The sequence below is a fragment of the Lucilia sericata genome, unplaced genomic scaffold, assembly GCF_015586225.1.
Source record: "Lucilia sericata isolate MDLA Ls3-8-SP2 unplaced genomic scaffold, ASM1558622v1 Contig001118F_arrow, whole genome shotgun sequence".
NCBI classification, from domain to species: domain Eukaryota; kingdom Metazoa; phylum Arthropoda; class Insecta; order Diptera; family Calliphoridae; genus Lucilia; species Lucilia sericata.
In genome coordinates, this window is record NW_023995090.1 from 55,943 (window position 1) to 79,625 (window position 23,683).

The 23,683-nt window shown below is 31.9% G+C and overlaps 1 protein-coding gene across 1 annotated transcript in view; it reads left to right on the forward strand.

Moving 5' to 3' along the window:
- Positions 1 to 23,026, forward strand: part of LOC119610102 (protein scabrous) — a 38,690-nt gene extending 15,664 nt beyond the window's left edge. The window contains exons 3-4 of the mRNA XM_037965201.1: positions 18,834 to 19,406; positions 21,214 to 23,026. Of these exons, the coding sequence (XP_037821129.1) occupies positions 18,834 to 19,406; positions 21,214 to 22,155 (1,515 nt within the window). The 3' untranslated portion in view covers positions 22,156 to 23,026. The remainder of the gene's footprint in view (positions 1 to 18,833; positions 19,407 to 21,213) is intronic.
- The last annotated feature ends 657 nt before the right edge of the window (positions 23,027 to 23,683 follow it).

Sequence of the window (23,683 nt, forward strand, 5' to 3'; positions counted from 1 at the left end):
ATGTTCACGGACGTTATCAAAAGTGTCATAATGTCCATGAGCAAAGTGACATAAAGTCCATGGATTTCAAAGAGTCCATTTACGAAAAAAGTCTTCATTTAGCGAAGCCGGTATTCTGAATGCCCCAGAGTTTAAAACCTTTACGCCCGTCCGAAGCCGGCTATCCAAGACACCTTTTTAAAGGACTCACCATATTTACCATATTTAGGAGCAATTATTTTCGGGATAAGAGTGTCCCTTTCCTAAATTCTTGACAAATTTTCCATCTCCATGGACATTATGACACGCCACTTCTTTAAGCTGATCTGAAGAGAGTAGGGTGTGTCTCTATCTGACTTTGGAGCCCTTCACTGTTGAGCAAATTTATTGGATTTCTCGCCATTCATATATACATCGTAGTACTTGATCTGGTAACGCTTTAAAATATAATTTTTGAATGTTTTGTCACTTGAAGACTTGTTTTTGACAGTTGGTGGCTGGTCTACGAAAAAAGTTCTAAGGAATGCTCTTTGATAGGGGCCGCAGCAAAATTGACTCCATCTCATTGGCAGCATGACCTCTTGAAAATAGAAACCCACAGGGTTCTTGAATGGTGAAGTGTTTTAAGTTCACCTTGGGGAAAGAAACCGACCGGAAAACACGTTAAACACTGATAACAGAGAGGTAGTATTCAAATATTGATACAACTTGATCAGAGAAAATTCTGTAAGCTTGCTCCACTATAAGGTTACTATATGTATATAAAGAGTTTATAAAGTAGCTAATAAAATTTTATTTTCAAAAAAAAAAAAAACATAATTTTCAAATCCATTTTCCCAGTAAAAAGTTTATGTGAGAGTTCAGATGTCAATAACTTAAGTCACCTATTCATACAACAGTTGTTGTAGGGCATCAAAAGATTTTCAATTTCAAAAAATAGAAAAAAATACTTTGAATTTTTAGTAACATATTGTGAGTTAGTGTATTATACAAACGCACAACCTTTCATATATACAAACAATTTGTATGGGTTGATTTTGGGGAAAAAAACATACAACAGAAATACTCCATGTGACCCGATATGTTGTTATTTTGGTTGTTGTTGTTGTTGTTCGAAAGCATTAACAACAAAACAAATCTACATTATGACACGTTTATAACTATATAAAATATTAGCTTGTCACATTTATAAATATTTTGTTAAGCTGGCTGTCAGGCACATACACACATATATACATTTATATTCACTTATATACACACACATAATACATGGATCTAACTTTTTGTTATGGGAAAACACAACATAGCAAAAGGGAGAAAACAACACCCCAGCAGTTTTGAAGAAAGTCAATGTCTCATTTTTGACAGTTTATTTGACAAATGTCTAACTATTTGTTTGATTTATATAAAAAATTTTAAATAGTTCGACAGGTATGTAATCTTTGTAATGCAGAAGAGATAGCAAATATCACTTTTTTGCAGAAAGTGGCAATAGTAAGATCAGTGTTTTGAAGATATCTCTAATGAAGAGAGTTTAAAAATATTTAACCCACAACAAGTAATCAATTCCAGATTTTGTGTGAACCACGCTCCGAATTAGATTAGGTTGATAGGAGGATGTATACTGCATCAAATCCGAAGAAGTACACCTAGGTCACTATCGGGCCTGTTGTGCGCTCCTTTTCATGAAAAAAAAAACAACAAATTTTGTTCACTGAATGTATTATTTCAGTGAATGTTCAGAAACTCAGTTTCCTGGACGAAATTCCCAATAATTTTCCAATCAGTGTTAATCAGGAATGTTGTATCCGGAATAACATCACTTCCAAGATGATTGGATCTAACTCCGACAATTGCCTGACATTGGCAAAGAAAGTGCTCCAGAGCTTCAATTTTTCTACATTCGTCTGAATCCGCACTTTTAATTTTGTATAGATGTGCTCGTAATCCTGTGTGTCCACTTAGAATACGTATCATTAGACTAGCCTCAGATTTGTTCATTTTGAGGAGATTTCTCATCTTGCTCTCATCGGGGACACCCCATAGGATCTTTGTGGTTCTGCCCACCGTTTCATTATTCCAAGAGGCCTTATAGGATTCTTTCAACTATATTTTTAATTCAGCTTTTGTTGCGTCGAAAAGTTTTGCGTTCGTCAGGTTGACTACCTCGAACTACCATTAACTACCCATTAAAGCTATTACATTCGCCCTTTCGTTGCCGACTACTCCCGAGTGGCCTGGTACCCATGTGATGTAAACCTTACCTCTGTGAGAATATTCAGTTAAAGCTTTCTTACAATCCAATACGGTCTTAAATATAATTATATCAGCTAGTTGCCTTCTGGCTGTCGGTAAATATGTATATTATAAGCCCTGTGCGCTCCATATTTATTCTGCTTGGAAGCTTGTGTTATGATTAGATGGACGGTGGTATATTTCTGTTTCTGGGTCTTTAATATAGAACCCCAGGACCACTTTGTGACCCCATTTAGAGCCATCCGTATAACAACGGATTCCTACTGGTATTTACTCTAAAGTTCCGCTTGACCAAGACATTCTATCTGGGATGAGCGTTTCAAAGCTTTCGACATATTCTGTGTCTGGTATGCGATCAGACACGTCCGATGATTGTGTATAACATTCCAATGTGTCCAGTATACATTGATGACGTGTCCTATAACCGCCTTTGGCCAGTACGCCTAAAGTAAATAGCAGTTCGGCTGCGAGCGCCGCCTCATATCTTAAACATTTTTCAATGGGTGGAATATCTAACAACGTTTCCAGAGCCAGGGTTGAAGTAGTACACATGGCACCACTTATACCCAAGCAGCATGTACGCTGAACTCCCTGTAGTAGTTACGCTCCGAATTACCGGGACATGTTTAAACCAAGTTCAAATTTGTTCATACAATTTTGCTGTGATTTAGTATTTGTATATAAATTTGTTTATTTGTGGGGACTATATAGTACATATGTGTTTGAGTTTTTGATATTTTACAATTTTGTTAAACACGTAAAATCCAAATGTTTCAATAAACTTGTTTTCATTGAATTTCTATTTTGTGATTTTCTTTGGCAGTTTTACTAAACTTCTTTTTTCTCAATTTTCATTTGTATTTCATGTTGTTTTCTCTCCATTACAATTATGTTGCATACTTTAAGGGGGTTGAAGGAAAAGAAACCCTGTTTCTTTAAAAATAACATATACAACAAAGTTTATTTTTGTAATGTTTGTGTCATTTATATATATAGATAAATTTTATTTAATGAAAATCTGATATTTCTGTGTAAAATTATATTTGTACAAATAGAAATAAATAAGTTTTGAAATTGTATAAAATCAAAGGATTTGTTTTTGTCATAGAATTTTCATATGAATTAGAAAGAATTTTGATTTAAATATAGAATTTTATATGTGCGTATGTATGTATGTATTCATGTTTTTGTATATAATTGCTATGGTTATAAAATATTGCATACTTTTAGTCATATGTTAGAGTTAACTTTAATAATATATTTTAGGGAGGTTTTTTCTCAAAATGCTTTATCATGTACAAAACTGTTTATCGGGTCTTAGTTTTAAAATATTTTATAACAAACCTGCATGTTTATTAAAAGGTCAAAGGTAAAGTTTTTATATTTTTAAAAATTTATTAAAAACTGTCATTAACACAAAATATCTACTTTTTATATAGAAAACTTATAAAACAATATAAAAACAATTCAGATTTTTTAACAGTTCCATTCCTTTTACCTCTGTTGTTATAAATTTTTAATTAAAAAAGTATTTATTTTAAATACTTGCTTTGTTTACACAAAGAATTAAAAATATAATATTACAAAAAAACACAATTTTTTCCTTGTTTATTTTATTTATTATTATTTATTTTCATCTATCAAAAGCATGTTGTGCTCTTGTCATCTCATTGTTTTTTTAATCAATATTGTCCCAATTTTTTCTTCGATATTTTTGCAATTTAGTCCCTTTAAAAGGTTCTTCTTTTATTTTGTTGTGTTTAAAACAATTATAAAAATTGACCACAATGAAGTAACTTGTCATAAACATGTCATATTGTTTAACAAGTTTAAAATTATAGTACAATTTTTTTCAATATGTTTTTAATGCCCAGCAAACATTTTGTTAGCAAAACTAAAATCATAAGTTTTCATATAAAATTTCTGGTTAATTTGCTAAAGTTTATAAAAATTATAATCAAACCGAAAAATAATAATTTTGTATAAACTAAAATTAACACACAAGTTCTACAAGGAGTTAATGGAATCTTTAAGCTTTTAAAAAGCTTTTCATTTGCCTAATAACTCCAATCAGTTTTTTTTTTTTGTTCCAATATTTTGTATGACATAATAACCACTTATGCACAAATTTTTGCTAGGTCATGTTTGATAAATGAAGTTGAAAGCTGGGAACCCACTTTTTGTATTAAGCACCTTAATTTTTTTCAACAAAACAAAATTTAGCTCCGAAAAAAAATTTATAAAAGAGAACAAAAAACACAAAATAAACAAAACAGATGTTTAATAAACTGTCGGAGCAAAAAAAAAAAAAAACTTATAATTTGGTAACAGAACCCAAATAAAAAATACATAAATTATGGCCAACAAAGGCCGAAAGTATGGTCGGCAACAGCACAATGCAGCAACAGCAGCAGCAGCTAAAACCCAATAAAAAGGGGTCAGCTGTTTAAAACTTAAAATTTTGTGGATTTAAAATTCTCACGTTCGATTTAAGTCAGAAGAAAAATTAATACGCACACAAATTGTAATAAATACATATTTCTCTAGGGAAAATATATAAATTATATTAAACCTTGTAAAAGGATTTATTTAAATACACACACACTCACACTAAGTGGGAATGATGAGGTGGGCATAACTGATATGATTCCTTACAGCAGCTATGACTATTAAAGGGTAGTATCAGTTATTGTTAGACATCAAAATATTAGTCCTAGACCCTCCAAAATACACATTTTATTGTCTGTCCTTATTAGATTCTAATACGATTCTGTCCGTCCGTCCCTCCGTTCGAAAAACTGGAAACACAATAAATTGATGCAGTTTGCTTTTGTCATTCTGTTGTGATCAATCAATCAAAATATTGATCGTAGACCTAAAGGTGTATTCTGAGTACCTACTTATAAGATTCTTAGACTAACCCGGGTCTAATCGGGCTTGGCAGTCTGTCTGTCTGTTTGTCTGTCCGTCCATCCGCCTGATGAAACACGAGATAAAAATGATCAGTTCTTAATAAAAAGTCCAAAAATTACGGAAATAATATAAAATTTGTCGGAAATTATTTGTTTTTAGAAATTAATTACTCTCTTGAATTCCATAGAGTTTTATCCGTTTTTGATCCAAGACACCTTAAAACAAGTGTTATATTCGGCCCTGCCGAATCTCATATACCCACCATCAAAGCGTATAGCGTAAAAAGAATGCTTCCCTCTAAAGATCAGGGTGATATTTGGAATATATCCTAAGTCAATTATGGACCGAGACAGACATACAATGAAGTAGGGTCAATTGTGGACCGATTGTCGTACAATTGGATATAAAATTTGGTTAAGAGATTTTGGCATGTAAGGGACTTACTTGAGTCGAATTTCACCGCAATACTCGTATTTTTAAGTCAGTAATAAACGTTAAATCAATTTTATTAAGGGGAGCTTATGTAGGGGGAGGGTCAATTATGGACCGATCCTCATAAAATTTGGCAGGGAGATTTTGGCCCATATAAAATTTCATCGTTATACTCCTATTTTTAAGCCAGTAATAATTGTTTAAGTAATTTTCTGAAGGGGACCTTATATGGGGGGTAGGTTCAATTATGGACCGATCCTCATAAAATATAGTAGGAAAATTTTGGCTCATACATATGAAACTTATTAATGTCGAATTTCATCGCTATATTCGTAGTTCTAAAGCTGTTTTTCGGGGTTCACTTATATGGGGGCTATTCGAAAGGTAAGGCTTATTCCATTCGGACTCTATCGAGCTTTCACGGACGGACGGACATGTCTGAAAGTGATTCTCAGTCGATCGGTATACTTTAAATATTTTTATACTTTTATGCGTTACAAACATCAGCACCACTATAGTGGTGTAGGGTATAACCAGTTTTCACAGAATTTAGTAAATCTTGGACCAAAATTGTATGTTTCACAAATTGCCCAACAAAATAACGATCTGCTGCTTGATTCCGAATGATTCTGAGAAGAATCAGAAACGAGTGGTAGCATAAGTGTTGCAAACATCAAAACAAATGCATAATACCACATCCACTACAATAATTATATGGTATAATTATTTATACAAATTTTTCATGTAAAATACACAAAAGACAGACATACGATACTTACTTATAGACAACCATTATGCATTTTAAATAATAAATGTGTATAAGTAATGATAATTGCTTTATAAATATTTATAGATTAATTTAATAATAATAATACTATTATTGAATTATAATTGTTGCTCTTGTTGCTGGGACTGTAATTATAATAAATTCTCCATTTTAACCAAAAATACTTGTAAAATTTCTCATTTTAAATGTATGTGGCCATATTAATCATAATTAAGTATAAATATGTTGAAAATATATTAAATTTTATGTATAAAATACGCATACAGTTGCAGCTACATACATACATATACATAAATTTAATTCTGTTATATAATGCAATATTTGCTAAAAGTAATCTCGTTAATTGTTTTATTTTTCACTGTATTTTATATATATGTACATATGTATATGCAAATATAGCATTATTGTTTTTAATCCCTAAAGTATGTTATATTATGTTGATTTTATATACATGATTATGCCATAAAAATAATGCATTTATTAAGTATAAGCTTAAAAAGTTTTAAAGCTTTTTCAAATTACTAATATTTACTGTTACTCCTCATCATATTTTATACATAAATCCCTTAATATATTTAATTTAATGAAATTATTAAAACTTACTTATTATTGAGTGCTAGTGTTGCTGTGGGAATTCAGGCAACTGTTGTTTTTCGGCAACAAGTAAAGGAATAACAACAAATTAATTTTGCCTACCGACTCAATCTTGTGTGGTCATTGGCTTGATGTTGTGCAACTCATAGTGGTTGGCCAGTATTATGCTTCACTTACAATTAATTGCTGTATCCTAAAACTATGCTAATTATAAATAATGATTTATAAAACTAGAGATGTAAAAGAACACAACAACAAGCTGGTCACATAGTAACATGAGTAGAATTGATTGCATAATTTAAGGAGCATGTGTGCAATGAAAAGACTTGCATAGTTGGTAATTTCATATAAAGACTTTTTAAAATTTAATTTTTTAACTTTCATGGCAGCTTAACTTATTGTTATTGGAGGCTTGCTTACAAATAGGGGCTTAAATAAGTCATTACCAAAAGTTAAGTAAGTTGATATAGAGCAAGTACAAGGCATTACCAAGTTTTACTTGTACTTTATGTCACTATAGCAAATAGTATGATATTGTTGAAGTTTTTGCAGCGACATCAATTTCAACAAGAACTTACATAACTTTCAACAGGGACATATCGACATGTCAGTAGTAGAAGCTTTTGTAATTGTTTCAATTTTGTCCAAACTGGCATTACAAGCTTAGAAATTCATTAGTTAAATGGTCGATCTGTAAAAGCCTCAACATGCAATCAATACTATACTCCATAGGTCTCTTGTTTTATCCAACCCGCCCATAACTTTTTAACCAACTTTATTATCAACATCCTCCTAATGCTCCTATACAGAAAAAAGGAAATACTGCTGACATTAATAAAACTTAAATTCACCATTACTGCCTTAATGTCAACTTAAACATTTTAAATATTTATTAACAAACATTTACAGTTGTCAGACTTTAAAAAAACATCTGCAAAAGCTACAAGTACTTTTGGAAATTAATAGTCTGCTGGAATTCCTTTAATGCCGGAAAAACACAAATTTCGCAAGAAACTTCTTTTCACAGAATTATGCTTAAGAAATATTTTAAAACCCAAAGACCTTTTTATACCCTACACCACTTTAGTGGGGAGGATATATTGGGTTTGTGCTCATGTTTGTAAAGCACAATAATATTGGTCCTATACCCAGCGTAAAATATACCAATCGGCTTAGAATCATTTTTTGAGTCGTTTTAGCATTGCCCGTCCGTCCGTCCGTCTGTCTATCTGTCTGTCTGTCTGTCTGTCTGTCTGTCTGTCTGTCTGTCTGTCTGTCCGTCCATGTAAACCTTGCAATCAAACTACAGGTTGCAATTTTGTAGATAATTCAATGAAATTTGGTACATGATCTTCTATTGTCCCAGGAATGAAGCGGATTGAAAATATTTAAGATCGGTCCATTATTTCACCTAGCCTCCATACAACGGAACCCCTGAATAAGGCTTGTAAACCTTGTAATCAAACTACATGCCGCAATTTTGAAGATAATTGAATGAAATTTGGCACGTGATCTTCTATAGTACCGGAGACAAAGCTTATTGAAAATGGTTAACATCGGTCCATTATTTCACCTAGCCCCCATACAGTTGAACCCTCGAATAGGGTTTGTAAACCTTGTAATCAAACTGCAGGTCGCAATTTTGAAGATAATTCAATGAAATTTGGCACAAAGGCTATTGAAAATGGTTAACATCGGTCCATTATTTCACCTAACCCCCATACAACTAAACCCGCCGAATAGGGCTCTTAAGTTCATAATTATGTTTAGTATACTCGTATCGCAACAAAAAGCTGCAAAACCAAGTTCTATACTAGCCTTGATGACCCTCATGAATTTGTAATTATAGGACCTCATTAGACCCTAGCCCCTATATAAAGCCCCCTTCAAAATTTGACTTAAATGTCCACAATTTTATTCAACATTAAATGGCTAAGTATATATGAAGCAAGGTACAATTGAACTTAAATGCTTCATTATGAAAACTAAATTACATTTTATTTTTGTAACAGGTGTAGGGTTTTATATGGTCGGCTTCACCCGGCTATAATTTCTTACTTGTTAAAAGTTCATTAAAAAAAAAACAACAGGAAATATACATATTTTAAAGCAAACTTAATGCTGTACAGCAATTTCATAAAACTGTAGCATATTTTAAGGCATGCTGAGTAATGTAAGTAAAAGTATATAAATTTTAATAAACTTCTTTGATATTACAAAAAAGGACTTAAATTTAACTTTTAAAAACATAACAAATTAAAGCGTAATTACAAAAAATTAGTTTTTGCAAGTTCAAGGGTGGCCAGAAAAAAATTGTTAAAAATATATATAAAACCACTTAAGTATCTTTTTTTTTTGTTGTTGTGCTATATAACTTTTTACCCTTTTCTTTTGTAATATGAAACCAGTTGAAAAAAAAAAAAATACCAAACATTTTGAAGTATGTGATTTAAAACACCCTTGTTTTGTTGTTAAACAAATATTTAAAGCATATTTTTAGCTTTACATAAAGTATGCCATGTTTAGCATATTTTTAGGAGTCCCCAACAATGTTTACACTTACTTTTTTTATTTCCGTTTTATGTTACATCTTTAGCATAAAATGATATTTATTGGTAATAAATTAAGGCAAAAGAAATAAATAAAATGTACCATTAGAGGCATTTCAAAAAAGTAAAACTTTCGTTATTTTTTGATATTTATGTTTTTGTACATTTTGTTGTTTAAAGAAGCATAACTTAGGGCCGTTTTGTTAAATATGTTTCCTTTATCCGTTTTGTGTGTATAGCCGTTACTTTATTTATTTTTCTTTTTATCTCTAGAGTTCAATATGTTATTGATTTAAGTGGAATTGGCCTGTTAGCAGAGAGAGAGAGAGAGAGAGAAAAAAAAAACTATGAATTTATGTTTAAGTATTAGTGTAAGAATTTGTGTATACAAAATAACCGCTTAAGGCTTAAATCTATAGTCGTAAATTTTGACAATGTTGCAAGTATTAAGTCAATATTGGTTAGTATGTGTGATATATTGTTATAACCTTAAGCAAATGTTTGTGCAAGCTAAATGTTAGAGTTCAAAATTTATTGTTATCTAAACCACTTATTGGTCTGCACTGACGTTAAATTGCACTCAAAGTTCATATCTCAATTTTGTCTGAAATTACATAAAACTTGGCGTTTATCTTTTCATAGAATGAATACCGTCCGTCTATCCTTCTGTCCGTCCGTCCGTCTATCCATCCGTCCGCCCGTCTGTCCATCCGTCCGTCTGTCAATCCTTCTGTCCGTCTGTCTGTCCGCCTGTGAGTCCATGTGAATCTTCTGCACACGCTACAGGTCGCAATTTTGAAGATATTTTCATGAAATTTGGCACATACTTTTCTTTTAACCTATTGAAAATTATGGTCAAAATTCACTTACAAACCCTAATGTCACGACGATATTCTGCTATTATTCGTCAAGGACATAACAAAATCATACTTATATGCAACATCATTCCGAAAATCACTTTAATATTCATAATAGAGTTGTAAATATTAAAAAATCTTTTAGATTTGTTAGCATTTTGAGAGAAATAATAATAAAGAAATATAGTTGAAGGTTTTTAATAAAACTTTTCTTAACATTTTTATTACATTTTAAATTAACTAAATAAATAAATAATAACACAACAGAAAAACCAATATTAAATGTTTCTATTCAATATTCACTTAATTGATTTTGACTTTAAAAAGGTTCAAAAATCTAATAAATATTGTAAATATAACAATTTCTTAGCATACATTAAGGCATACATTGTAGTAGAAGCCTATTTTAGGCATGTTATAAAAAAAAACAAAAAATAAATTAAATATTTATGATCTAGTTAGCTTTTAGAAAGCATGATTTGTGTTTTCTTATTTTTTTTTCTTGGTATTTCAAAATAATATTTTCCTTACCACAAAACAAGTAAAAGATGAAAAAAAAACCAAACATTTTCTCTGTTGGCTTTTGGTGTTAATACCATTGTTGTCATAATTCTTAACCTTTAACGTAAAAGAAAGAAATTGTTTAATGAACAAGTGTTTTCTCATTTTTTTTGTTTCTTTTGTAACCATAACCTGATGTTACAAAATATAAATTTACCTTTCACCATCAAAGAGGAGAAAACCCAACCCTGGCTATAATTATACAATAAAATTCAGCTGTTTCCGGTGTTTCGTTTCGTTCTTTTTTTTTTGGAGGGGTAATGTTAAACGGAATGTATAATAACAGCAATATGCAACACTTATTATCAAAGCAATGATGAGTTTTCCTCTTTTTATTTAAAATGAAAATCATGTTCATGTGTTTTGGGGTCGGGGAGTTAAACGTGAAGTCTAAAGGGAATAATTCTCGTTATTTTTTTACACGTTAAAAATACATAAACACATTCATGTAACCATATACATATATATAATTTAAATGCTTTTGTAAGTGTATTTGCTTGTTTGGGGTAATTTTTAACTGGAAATATCTCTTTTCTTTGTCTTTTAACGGTTAACTTCTATAGCATATATGTATGCTTTTTCGGAACTTTTACCAGAGATGGACTAAGGGCCATTATTACAATTTGCCTTTAATATTCGTATTAGTAAAAGGTAACTTTACTAAAAGTAAGGAATAAAGTGAACTTTAAATTTTTTCTTTATTACAACCAAATTTTTTATTATACAAAAACCGTAGCATACTTTTAGCTGTTAATTATATTTTTCATATAAAAAATTACATTGAATTTATTTTTAATTCATATTTTTACAAAAATTCTTAAAGCTTACGTTAAAAGTTAAAGGTAAGGTGATCTTACCATTAGCCTATCGGACACTTTTAGCTTAAAGTTGACTTGTAATAACTAAAAACACACTATCTGTACAATATCTTCCTAACTTTAGCTATAGACAAGTTATTATAATGGACTCTATGGTCTTTATTAGATTGGTGTCACTCCATATGCGGCTTCATAGTTGAACACAATTTTGCGATAAAACGTTGAGTCAGACAGATTTTCAAAGAATATTTCAGATATTTTGATAGCGTTGTTCAAGAGGCAATCTATTCATGATGATTTGCCAGACTATACTGATCATAAATGTCAAAAATATCATATTATGGTTAAAAAGCACTAATTATTAGATTGATATTGACATTTCTGAAGGGGACTTTGTATGGGGAATAGGGTCAAATGAGGCCCTATCTTAATGAAATTTGACAAGGTTATCAAGGCTTGTAACGAGATATAAGTATATTTAATATAATTATGAGCAGAAAGGCGCTTTTCGGGGGGTTCTGTTGAATGGGGGCTAGGTGAAATAATGGACCGATTTTAACCGTTTCAATAGGCTTTGTCCTTGAAGGCGTAGCTACCAAATTTCATCCAATTATCTTTGCGACTTGTAGCTTGCACACAACGTTAACATGGACAGCCAGCCAGATAGACGGACGGACGGATGGATGGACAAGGCCTTATCGACTCAGAAAACGATTCTAAGCCGATTGGTATACTTTTATGACCGATTTTAACCGTTTTCAATAGGCTTTGTCCATGAAGGCGTAGGTACCAAATTTTATCCAATTATCTTTGCAACTTGTAGCTTGCACAAAACGTTTACATGTACAGCCAGCCAGATAGACGGATGGACATGGCTTAATCCACTCAGAAAACGATTCTAAGCCGATTGGTATAGGACGAATATCTTTGTGTGTTACAAACATCAGCACAAACCCTCCCCACTAAACAGGTGTAGGTTAGAATTATGTGTTCTTAGTTCTACATTGGGGGCATTAAAAGGATAAAAAGGAAAATCACTTTAAAAAGGAAAGGAACTCCGTTCAAAACCGGGTAAAAGCCTAATATGTATATTTATAAATACCCACATTTTACATAGTTATGTATTTGTGTTTCCTTTTTTTTTGTTGCAAGTGTATATAAATGTATAAATATTTCTTTTATTATTATGATTATTACTTTTTATAAGTACCATAATGTAACGCTTCGTTATAATGCTTTAATGTGTAAATTGTGTACAATTCTTATGAGCGGAAAACGAAAACACAAAGCAAATGTATTACACCCTCATCCCCCCCCCCAAAAAAAAATACATAATGGAGAAAAAAGAACTCAACTGAAAAAAGTGAGAAAAAAAATACTTTGAATAAAAATGAAAATTTGCCAAACTGAAAAAAACACACCCTACCACACACATACACAACACCTAACAATACAAATACACCAGCAAAAAGGTTAACAATTTCCCTTAAAATAACACAAAAAAAAAGGAAAAATAAATAAAAACTCATGGTGAAAGGAAAAGGAAATGTAAAAAACCCTAATGGCGGGGGGTCATATTCGTCTCAAAATACTCATGATTTATATTCAAGTATCAAACAAAAACAACTACAACCAGTAGCAGCAGCAAAAAAATAATATTATTGTAATAATAATGAATATCATCATAAACACAAAAAAATAATAATAATATTTAGATATAAATTACATTTATATTAGCGGAGAAACGATACTCCTAATGATTTTTATATGAGCAGGGAAAAGAAAAACAATAGAAATATATTCCATAAAGAAAGAAAAAACAAAAACAAAACAGGTGTTTAGCATTTTTATTAGTCATGAGCTAAAGAGGCCATTAAGTCAATAAAAAGTTACCAACATGTGGATTATATTATATTTTAGGTAAAGTAGTGTGAACATTTTTAAGGGATTCACAGGTTTTATACTCTTCAAGGTGAAATTAAGCGTTTGTGTGTTAGAGATACACACCCAGCTTAATAATACCAGCGGCCTTGATTCACTTTCAAAGTCATTTAATATCGTTCCGATATTTAAATCGTTCCGTGATTTAAAAGCACCTTTAAAAATGTCCTTCAATGGACGGTCCCATTTCTTCAGTTCTACCTATTATTGCAGCTATTTGCAAAATAACTGTCGTAATACGAATCACATGGCCAGAAGCGAAAACTATTGAAACGAGTTTAAGTCGGTCCCTGATTTAAATGAATCCATAAAATGTCCTGCCGGAATATAGTTTATTTTACAAATATAATCATTATTTTTTGCACGGGTGAACTGCTTTCCCTTAAAGAGAATAAATAAATAAATTCTCTTTCACATTAAAGTCATTTGCATCACTAGCATGCCACAAACAAGTGACAACAGCACAGCAACTTATCTTGCTTTAACGGACACTGGTTTCAGCTAAAAAAACAAAAATCACAGCATGCTTTTAGGTGAACAATAAATTTCAAAATAACACCTCCAGCATTATGTACATATATTTTAGTTTATGGCATTTCTATTTAGAATTTAAGCATTTTTCCAAATATAACTACACAAATGCAATTTAAAATGTGATTAGATTTCAACAATGCAATAAACATATTTTTGATTATGTAGCATAGTTGTGGGCTGACATATAAAAAAAAAAAACCGCAACATTTACAATAATAACGTGGTGACCTAATAAAATTTTACACAATACTTTGCGTAATCAACTGGCATACAGTTTTATTGATAATTCTCATAAAATCTTCAATTTATGGCGTATTTAAACTAAAAATCAAATATGTTTTATATACATACAAAAAAACGCATGTATGCATGAGTATTTATAAATGTTTTATTTGCAAATATACATATATATATTTTTTTTCATACACACAATCGCCTTCATCAACATCCACAACTGATTTATATCCCCTGATAAATAAAAATAAACAACAATAGTATTTGTACACTGCGCAAAAACTAAAGTCAAATGCAAATGCTGAACGGGGGACAAAAAAATCTACATACTTCAGATATAAGCACTACTCTTCTATATATAAAATATATATTGTTAAATACTGCTGCATAAATGTCAGTTAAAAAAAACAAACTGCTTAAAAAAATCGGTTGACTTTAAATAAAAACAACTGCAAAATGTGAGTGAAACATATAATGGAAAAAACACTAACAATAATATTAATGATCTGAATATGTCAACGAATGACAATACAATAGAATACCATTAATTTGTTAAAAGACAAACGAAAAAAAAAGTTTACATATATGCAGACATAAAAACAAACATGTGAATGGATTGATATTAGGGGGGTATTATTTTTACAATTCTTTCAAATCCTATATTAAGCCGAGATTATCTATTCCAAAGTTTTTATTAGGAAATTAACGACATTCTAGACATTCTCTGAGGGGACTTTGTATGGAAGCGAGGACTAAATGAGGTTCGAAAAAATTGTAAACTTCAAAGCTCAATTGAGGGGCTAGGTGAAATAATGGACCGATATCAAATAAAATCTATAGGGTTCGCCTTTGGGACATAGTGATTCTAACCTGATTGATGTAATTTAAGGTGGGATCATTATTTTTGGGTGTTACAAATATCAGCATAAACGCATAAAACTAATGATGTCGAAGAGCTTTACTTGAACAACTGCCTTGTGGTCTTTTTCATCCATATGCTGACTTTCTTTGGCTACTCACCTCCGGCTCATTGTGTATCTAACACGCAGGTGGTAATTTTTGTATATGGTTGTGCCGGAACATGAACATATTGACACTTTGCTCAAGTATTGGAGCTATCTAATCTCTGATCCATTGCTATCCCGTTGTTTAACTTCCGCGATGCAAATTGTATGGTCTCTGTTAAGTCGGCATCAGCACATAAAGACGTATAAAAATCCACAGAGAATGCAGATAACACATAGTGGTAAACCTGGTATGAATAGAGCTTTCCCTGAACGTAGCTGGACAAGGAACCAAAATTCAATGGCATCACTTCTCATTCATTATACACACCCATAGAGAATAGCATCCGATACACTCTAGTTAAACGAGCGGAGAAAGACCGGTATACCCCTACATTCATCCTATATCATAAAAACTTAACACCAACTCATTTCTAACGCTTAGTTCCACAGTCACTACTATGCGGGGTATCTGTTGACTTCGGCAATATCACCGAACTTCTCGAATTAAAAGTTTCACCGTGCATCAGTCTTTTAACTGACATTCCCTTCCCGCAAATTTGGTCTTAAACCATAGCCACCACTTGCACCCGAAAGCGACCTCTCCAATAAACGGGACAAGACAAAGTCCGAAAATTTGCCCTGCTGTCTACCGGTTCCAATGGTACCAGATTATGTGGTTCTCTGATTCGACCCCATGTCATGTCATTCCAAGGAAAGATCGAGGATACATTTGATCATCACTAGTTTATAGTCCCGGCAGACTAGAGGAACTGGTATCAGCTCTTTTCCCCAGGGTTGTAGTCACACCAACATAGGGTCTTTCATCATGGTAACATGCCCTCGGGGGAAGCATTATACTAAAGTGTTGTAGGGTATTTGTAAAGAGCACACTTCTCATTCATCCGACTCAGCCATAGAGAACAACATCTGACACACTCACGGTAGGTATATCTTTTATGATACAGTCACTACTCTGTGGGGTATCTTATCCCGAATTATAGACTTTTCCGTGCATCAGTCTTTTAACCGACATTTTCTTATCGCGAATTTGGGTTTAAACCACAGCCACCACTTGCACCCGAAAGGGAACTCTCCTATAACCGGGACAAGACAAAGTCCGAAACTCTGACCTGCAGTTTACCGGTTCCAATGGTACCAGATTATGTGGTCCTCTGGTTCGATCCCATGTCATGTCATTCCAAGAAAGGCCAAGGTTACATTTGATCAACACAAGTTTATAGTCCCGGCAGACTAGAGGTACTGGAAGCAACTCGTTTCCCCGGGGTTGCAATCCTACCAAGACGGGATCTTTCATCAAGACATGCCCCCGGGGAAGCATAATACTAAAGTAGTGTAGGGTATACAAATTATTGGCGAAATCAAGTTATTGCCAAATTTTGATTTTAATAAATTGATTTCTTGCCCGGATATTTTCAAACAAAAGAATCAATCTTAATACAGTATTGTAACGCGAGCTCCGTCTTCATGTTTTGAAGAAATAAGGTTCGATAATACTACGAGTACCAAACGGTGAAATTTTCACGATATCTTTAGGATCTGTTGTGGGTTGTTATTACTCTATGTTAAGCCAAAAAAATAGGCCTGTTGCCCGAACACAATTATGCGACAAAATATCGATTTAGTTTTGATGCCTCAGGGATTTATTGCAAGACTAGGATTAGTTATGGAGAGAAATGTTCAGAAACTTTAATTTCCATTTGTAAAGAGCACCTCTAATGCTCATGTTGGTACACGTAAAAATGAACAAAATGAAAATATCACTGGAAAAAATCTTAAATAAAATTCAAATAGGTAACAATAATGAATGAATGAATGAATGCATGAATAAATTGCGTCTGTGTTTGTTTGCATAGTGAGGTATGTATGTAGATACAATACTGTGGCATGTATGTTTGTTGTACTCAATTGTGGCAATTGCAAATTGTACCAATATATATCAACAATTACAAGAGGAAAAGAACACCTGTAAAAACCTGATATGACTGCATTACCAGTTTGCGGGATTTTGCTATAAATTTGTTTACTTCAAGTATTTAAGGGTGAATTGCGACTTCTTCCAGCAAAAACTTGGTAATGACTTTCTCAACAAGTTATTACTTTCATCATTACTTTGAAGTAGGCTCAGAAATATGTATAATCAAACATACATAAGTTCAAAGAGCTGATGACTCCCTATTTGTAATATAACAGAATAACTTACATAACTGCCGTGTATGATAATGACTTATTTAACTCCTTATTTGTAAGCGAGCAGGATAATTTCTTGCAATGTATGATTTTGCTGCGATATTCAATGTTTTGCTGCAATATTATCCAAAATCACGCTTTTGTTAGTTACAATGAAAAATAACTACAAATATTTCAGATATTCAGATGACAAAAGTCTTAACAATATGTGTGGCATTTCCATCAAAAGATCCTTTGAGAAATTTTTATAAAACTTAAATGAAAATTCGTGAAAGCCCAAGCAATAATTGAAATTCACATGTACTTGAAGGTCCCATAAATACCGGAAAAACAATTTATTTTCCATGTCAACCTTCTGATATATTTACAAAAAAAATAGCTACAAAGCAATTCTTTAAATAACGCGATTTCATTCATACATTTTGTGAAGACCTTGTCAATAAAATGTATTGTGAAATCAATAAAAATGTTGTTGCATCAAAAAAGATTCTTTTGTATTATATGTTTTCGTAGTTCACAAACAAAAGATCTTATGTATTAAAGAAAGGAAAAACTATAAAAAATATATATGCATATTTTTTGTATTGTTGTTAAAAATACAGATAAAAGAATATTATAAAGTCATTGCATATCAACGGGATCCAGTTACCATGGTATAAGCGTTAAAAGTATGTCAACCATAAAACGGCTACAAATAAATAAAAATCAAAATATTAAAACTGAAAACTACAGAGAAATACAAATGCATTTAAATGTTAAAGTTTTACTCTTACTGGATATTTAAGCAAAATTTCGAACTGAATTTACTAAACTAAAGAAGCCCTAAAGTATGCTTTAAAATTATATGGGTATTTTCCCAAAAAGTATGCTTTAATTTTGTATATTCAAATGTTTTAACACATCCCTAAAGTATACTATAAAATTCAATATTAAATTTTAGGGAAATATATAACAAAATTTTCAATGTATTGTAAAGAAAATAAAATTTTAATATAAATTTATTTAACCTAGTTTCGTGGTCAAAATAAAATTCATAAATATATAGCATACTTTCTAGCATAAACACTCTATTTGCCCTTTTAATATTCAACCCTCAAAGCAAAACAAACCAAAAAACAAAATTTCCATATTGCTTATTTTCATTTTATTTTCTTTGTCCACAGACATCTTCACTCACTCAACTGGCTGACCACAGAAGACGACACTGCCGTTTTCAACGTCAACAACTTCACGAACTACAATTGTCACAACGTCAACTGAAACGTCAATTTAATGAATTGAAATATCATCGTATTGCCGAACGTGTACGCAGTATTGAAATTGAACAACATCGCATAGCAGATGCCAATTTTAATCTATCACGTCAGATAGCCTCACTCGATAAGTTACACTCATCTATGCTGGAGCTACTCGAAGATGTTGAGAATGTTCAAACTAAAGTTGATAAAAATATACCCGAATTACGTCACGAAATCTCCAAATTGGAATTTGCCAATGCCCAGCTAATGTCCGAACAGAATTTGGTGCGTGAAGAGGGTAAAAATGTGGCACGTTCGCTGCAGGCAATGGCTGTTAGTGTTAGTACTTTGCAGGATGAACGTGATGGTATACGGCGTATGCAATCAGGCGTTAGTGAAATGCGTACAAAATTGGATCGTTTGCAAACAATGGTTGAGGATGTACAAAGAGCTGTACAACATCGTCATCATCGTGGTTATGGCAACAAGGATAACAAGGTATGTATGTATGCTGTGTAGCAAGGAATTGTAAATATGTATATGTATGTATAATAAAAAGGATTTCATATAAATGACTAGTATACCTGATAGACAAAAAAAATCCAGCAAACAAAAGGAAAAACTTCCTCCACCACAATAGCTACAATATTACAAATTTACCCAAAACGTTAACATTTTTGTTTTCTATTCTATTTCCTGGAAATAGCTGTTGTACATACATGCATATCTAGTATTTTTTTGTTTATTTTGTAACTTCTATGCTATATTCTTTCTATACATATATATGTATGTATGTGTTTTGTTTTTTATTTGGCAGATTTTGTTTCCATTCTAATAAATTTCAAATTGAGATTTTTCGTAAAAGTTTTTGTTTTCAGCTACATGAGGTTGCTGTTTTATTAACATTTCTTTTTGTATTTCTGTTGGAAATCTGTCACGTTGTGTCAACGTTTGCATACACATGATTTGTTTGTTAAAATATAACATGCCATTATTTTTGCATTTTTCAACTACAACATTTACAATGAAAACTGACAATTTCTACTGCAATACTCTAATAGCTAAAATGAAACCAAAAAATGGAAAAAAAAACACAAAAAACCCCTAAAAGTATATTTTAATTTAAAGTTTACAAACTATTCAAAAGCAATTTTCTCTACTTTTTTTTCATACATTTAGAATATTTATTTAAAACCCCTAAAATCAAACCATTTAACAATAAATCAGTTTTATCTAAGCATACACTCACACAGAAAAACGAAAAAAAAAATTCATTAATTTTCTCTTGCTGTGGAAAAATCCTTAGTTTAATTACAAACAAAATACTATGGTGATAAGAGCATACTTTAAGGCGTTTAGTTATATTTGTGAAAATTAAAGCCAATTCAATTAAAGTTTATGAAAGTTTTTCTTTTTTCAAACTCTTATCAGAAAATTGCGAAAAAAAATTTAATTTTAATTATAAATAAATGTTTATGAAATGTTGTTAAAAATCAAATATTTGTTTAAATTGTAATTTTTCACTTTCAGTTTTTATTTCAAACTAAGTTAAATATAAGCTTCATCACTGCCAAAAACAACGACCACACATGTTAGTTTTGACATTTATTAAATTTAACGTTTAATTTATAACTGTTCCTGAGTTTTGTGAAATCCCCAAAGTATGCTACAGTTTTAAACACTTTTCCATTACTATTCAAGAGGAATTTTAGCTTAAACCTAAAATAAGTAATTAATTATATGGTTCCTTTAAATGGTTATAATTCAAAGAAAATATGTAAAACAAAAAGCAAGATTTAATTTACAGTTAAAGGCTAAAAGTATGCTACTCCTGAGATCTACTAACATTTTCCAGGAACTACCATAGATAAATAAATATAAATTGAATTTTTCAAAAATGTTTTCGTTTCTGTTTTTGGAAACACTTTCTTAGTAAAAATTTAACTTAAGGCTTTAAAGAGTTTGTAAAATTTAAAGCATAATTTTAGGTGTGTGTTTAACAAAATGTTTAATTTAATGTTTTACTGCATTTTGATTTCAAATGAGTGTTAAGCCTAATTTCTTAGTAAAAATTCACCGGTATAACTTAAGGCTTAAAAAAAGAGTTTGTAAATTTTAAAGCATACTTTTAGGTGTGTGCTTAACAAAATGTTTAATTTAATGTTTTACTGCATTTTGATTTCAAATGATTTTAAAAAAGCCTCCAAAATGGAATTTTCTCACACTTACTTATTCCACAGGCATTTCGACTAATGTTCAAATACTAATACGAAAATCATGTCTCCTTCTTTCTTTTCTCTTTTAGAAATTCTTACATCATCATAACAATACATCATACACAACACAAGAACAACAAACCACAACAACCGGCACACCAACACAAAATGCTGAATCTTTAGTTGCCAAATTGGAAAATGTTGAAGCACAATTTGAATCAATTATTGAAAAACTACCCAAGGATTGCAGTGAAGTGACACCCACAGCCACAAATGCGAATGGTGGTCTCTATCTTATAGCACCTTCGGCCGAACGTCATCCGTTGATGGCTCACTGCAGCTCAGATGGTTGGACAACAATACAAAGACGTTATGACGGCAGTGCAGATTTCAATCGTTCATGGGAGGATTACGCTAACGGTTTTGGCTCACCGGCCGGTGAATTTTGGATGGGCAATGAGCAATTACATCATTTGACGCTAAACAATTGTACACGATTGCGGGTGGTCATGCAAGACATTTACGACAATGTCTGGCTGGCCGACTATACACAATTTTACATATCGTCGCGCTCTGATGGTTATCGTTTGCACATTGGTGGCTACAGCGGCAATGCCTCTGATGCCTTGGACTATCAGCAGGGCATGCAATTTTCGGCCATCGATGTAGATCGTGACATATCACAAACGCATTGTGCTGCTAACTATGAGGGTGGGTGGTGGTTCTCTCATTGTCAACATGCTAATCTAAATGGTCGCTATAACTTGGGCTTGACATGGTTCGATGCGGCTCGTAATGAATGGATTGCTGTCAAATCATCACAGATGATGGTTAAGCGTCAGTCGACGTCGACATGCCAGTATATACAAGAATCTTTAGCATCGACCACAAAAGCCTCAGCGACAATGACGACAACAACAACAGCAACGACGACGACAACGACGTCAACGTCATCTTCAGCGACAATAAATTCTAACAAGTCAATACCTTTAAATAACTTAAGAATACTAGGACAAACTTCATCCCTGTAGAAGATTTTTTCTTCATCGGCATTCATTCCCCAAATATCAGCATCTTTATCATCTACATATAACATCTCAATCCCATCATCATCATCCTCATAATTTTCCTCATTCCATTCCTTACATATATTCATTCATTGTGTCCTCATTCTTAAGTTATTGATGCATAAAGGGATTTAAAGAAAACAAAATGTAAAACAATATTATTCTAAATTGTATTTGAAAATTTGTTGCAAAATTTTCAAATGCCCGAAGAAAAGTATAAAAACTTGTTAGAGTTAGAACCACCAAAGCCATACCTTATTATAGTTTGGAGTATAGTACGATTGTGTATGTGTAAATCTGAAAGATTGATTGATAAAGCAAAAGATAGAGTGAGAGTGTAAGAAAGAAAATGTATTTGTATGTAAATATTGAATGTTGTTGGTTGATATTTAAGAAATACAGGAAGCGGATATAATACTTTTCATCTTTCGATTTAGTGATTCATAGATTTATGGAGAAACAACTTTTCCATAAATTGTATAATCAATATTAGATGGTAAATCAATATTTGTGGTATTTGCAATTAAGGATTTCTGAGGTCTTTATTGAGGGACTAAAAGTCACTACTGAGCCCTTATGCAGTTGAAGCTGTTTTCGATCTATCGTGCAGTCTGAATACTAGACTTCGTCATAAGTTTTCATTCAATCATTACCTGTGTTCAGATTTTAAAATTGTTGATAAACCTGACTAATAGTTCAAGTCTGAACCGATTTGATGTTTTTGCCCTTGAGTTGGATAACATCACTTTAAATAATTTCAGCTTTTCGCAAACCGTTTAGAGAAGAAATAACAAGACTGTTATATTCGACTATTCCGAATCTACTACTATCAAAACCTAGACTATAGACTAGACTATAGACTAGACTATAGACTAGACTATAGACTAGACTATAGACTAGACTATAGACTAGACTATAGACTAGACTATAGACTAGACTATAGACTAGACTATAGACTAGACTATAGACTAGACTATAGACTAGACTATAGACTAGACTATAGACTAGACTAGACTAGACTATAGACTAGACTATAGACTAGACTATAGACTAGACTATAGACTAGACTATAGACTAGACTATAGACTAGACTATAGACTAGACTATAGACTAGACTATAGACTAGACTAGACTATAGACTAGACTATAGACTAGACTATAGACTAGACTATAGACTAGACTATAGACTAGACTATAGACTAGACTATAGACTAGACTATAGACTAGACTATAGACTAGACTATAGACTAGACTATAGACTAGACTATAGACTAGACTATAGACTAGACTATAGACTAGACTATAGACTAGACTATAGACTAGACTATAGACTAGACTATAGACTAGACTATAGACTAGACTATAGACTAGACTATAGACTAGACTATAGACTAGACTATAGACTAGACTATAGACTAGACTATAGACTAGACTATAGACTAGACTATAGACTAGACTATAGACTAGACTATAGACTAGACTATAGACTAGA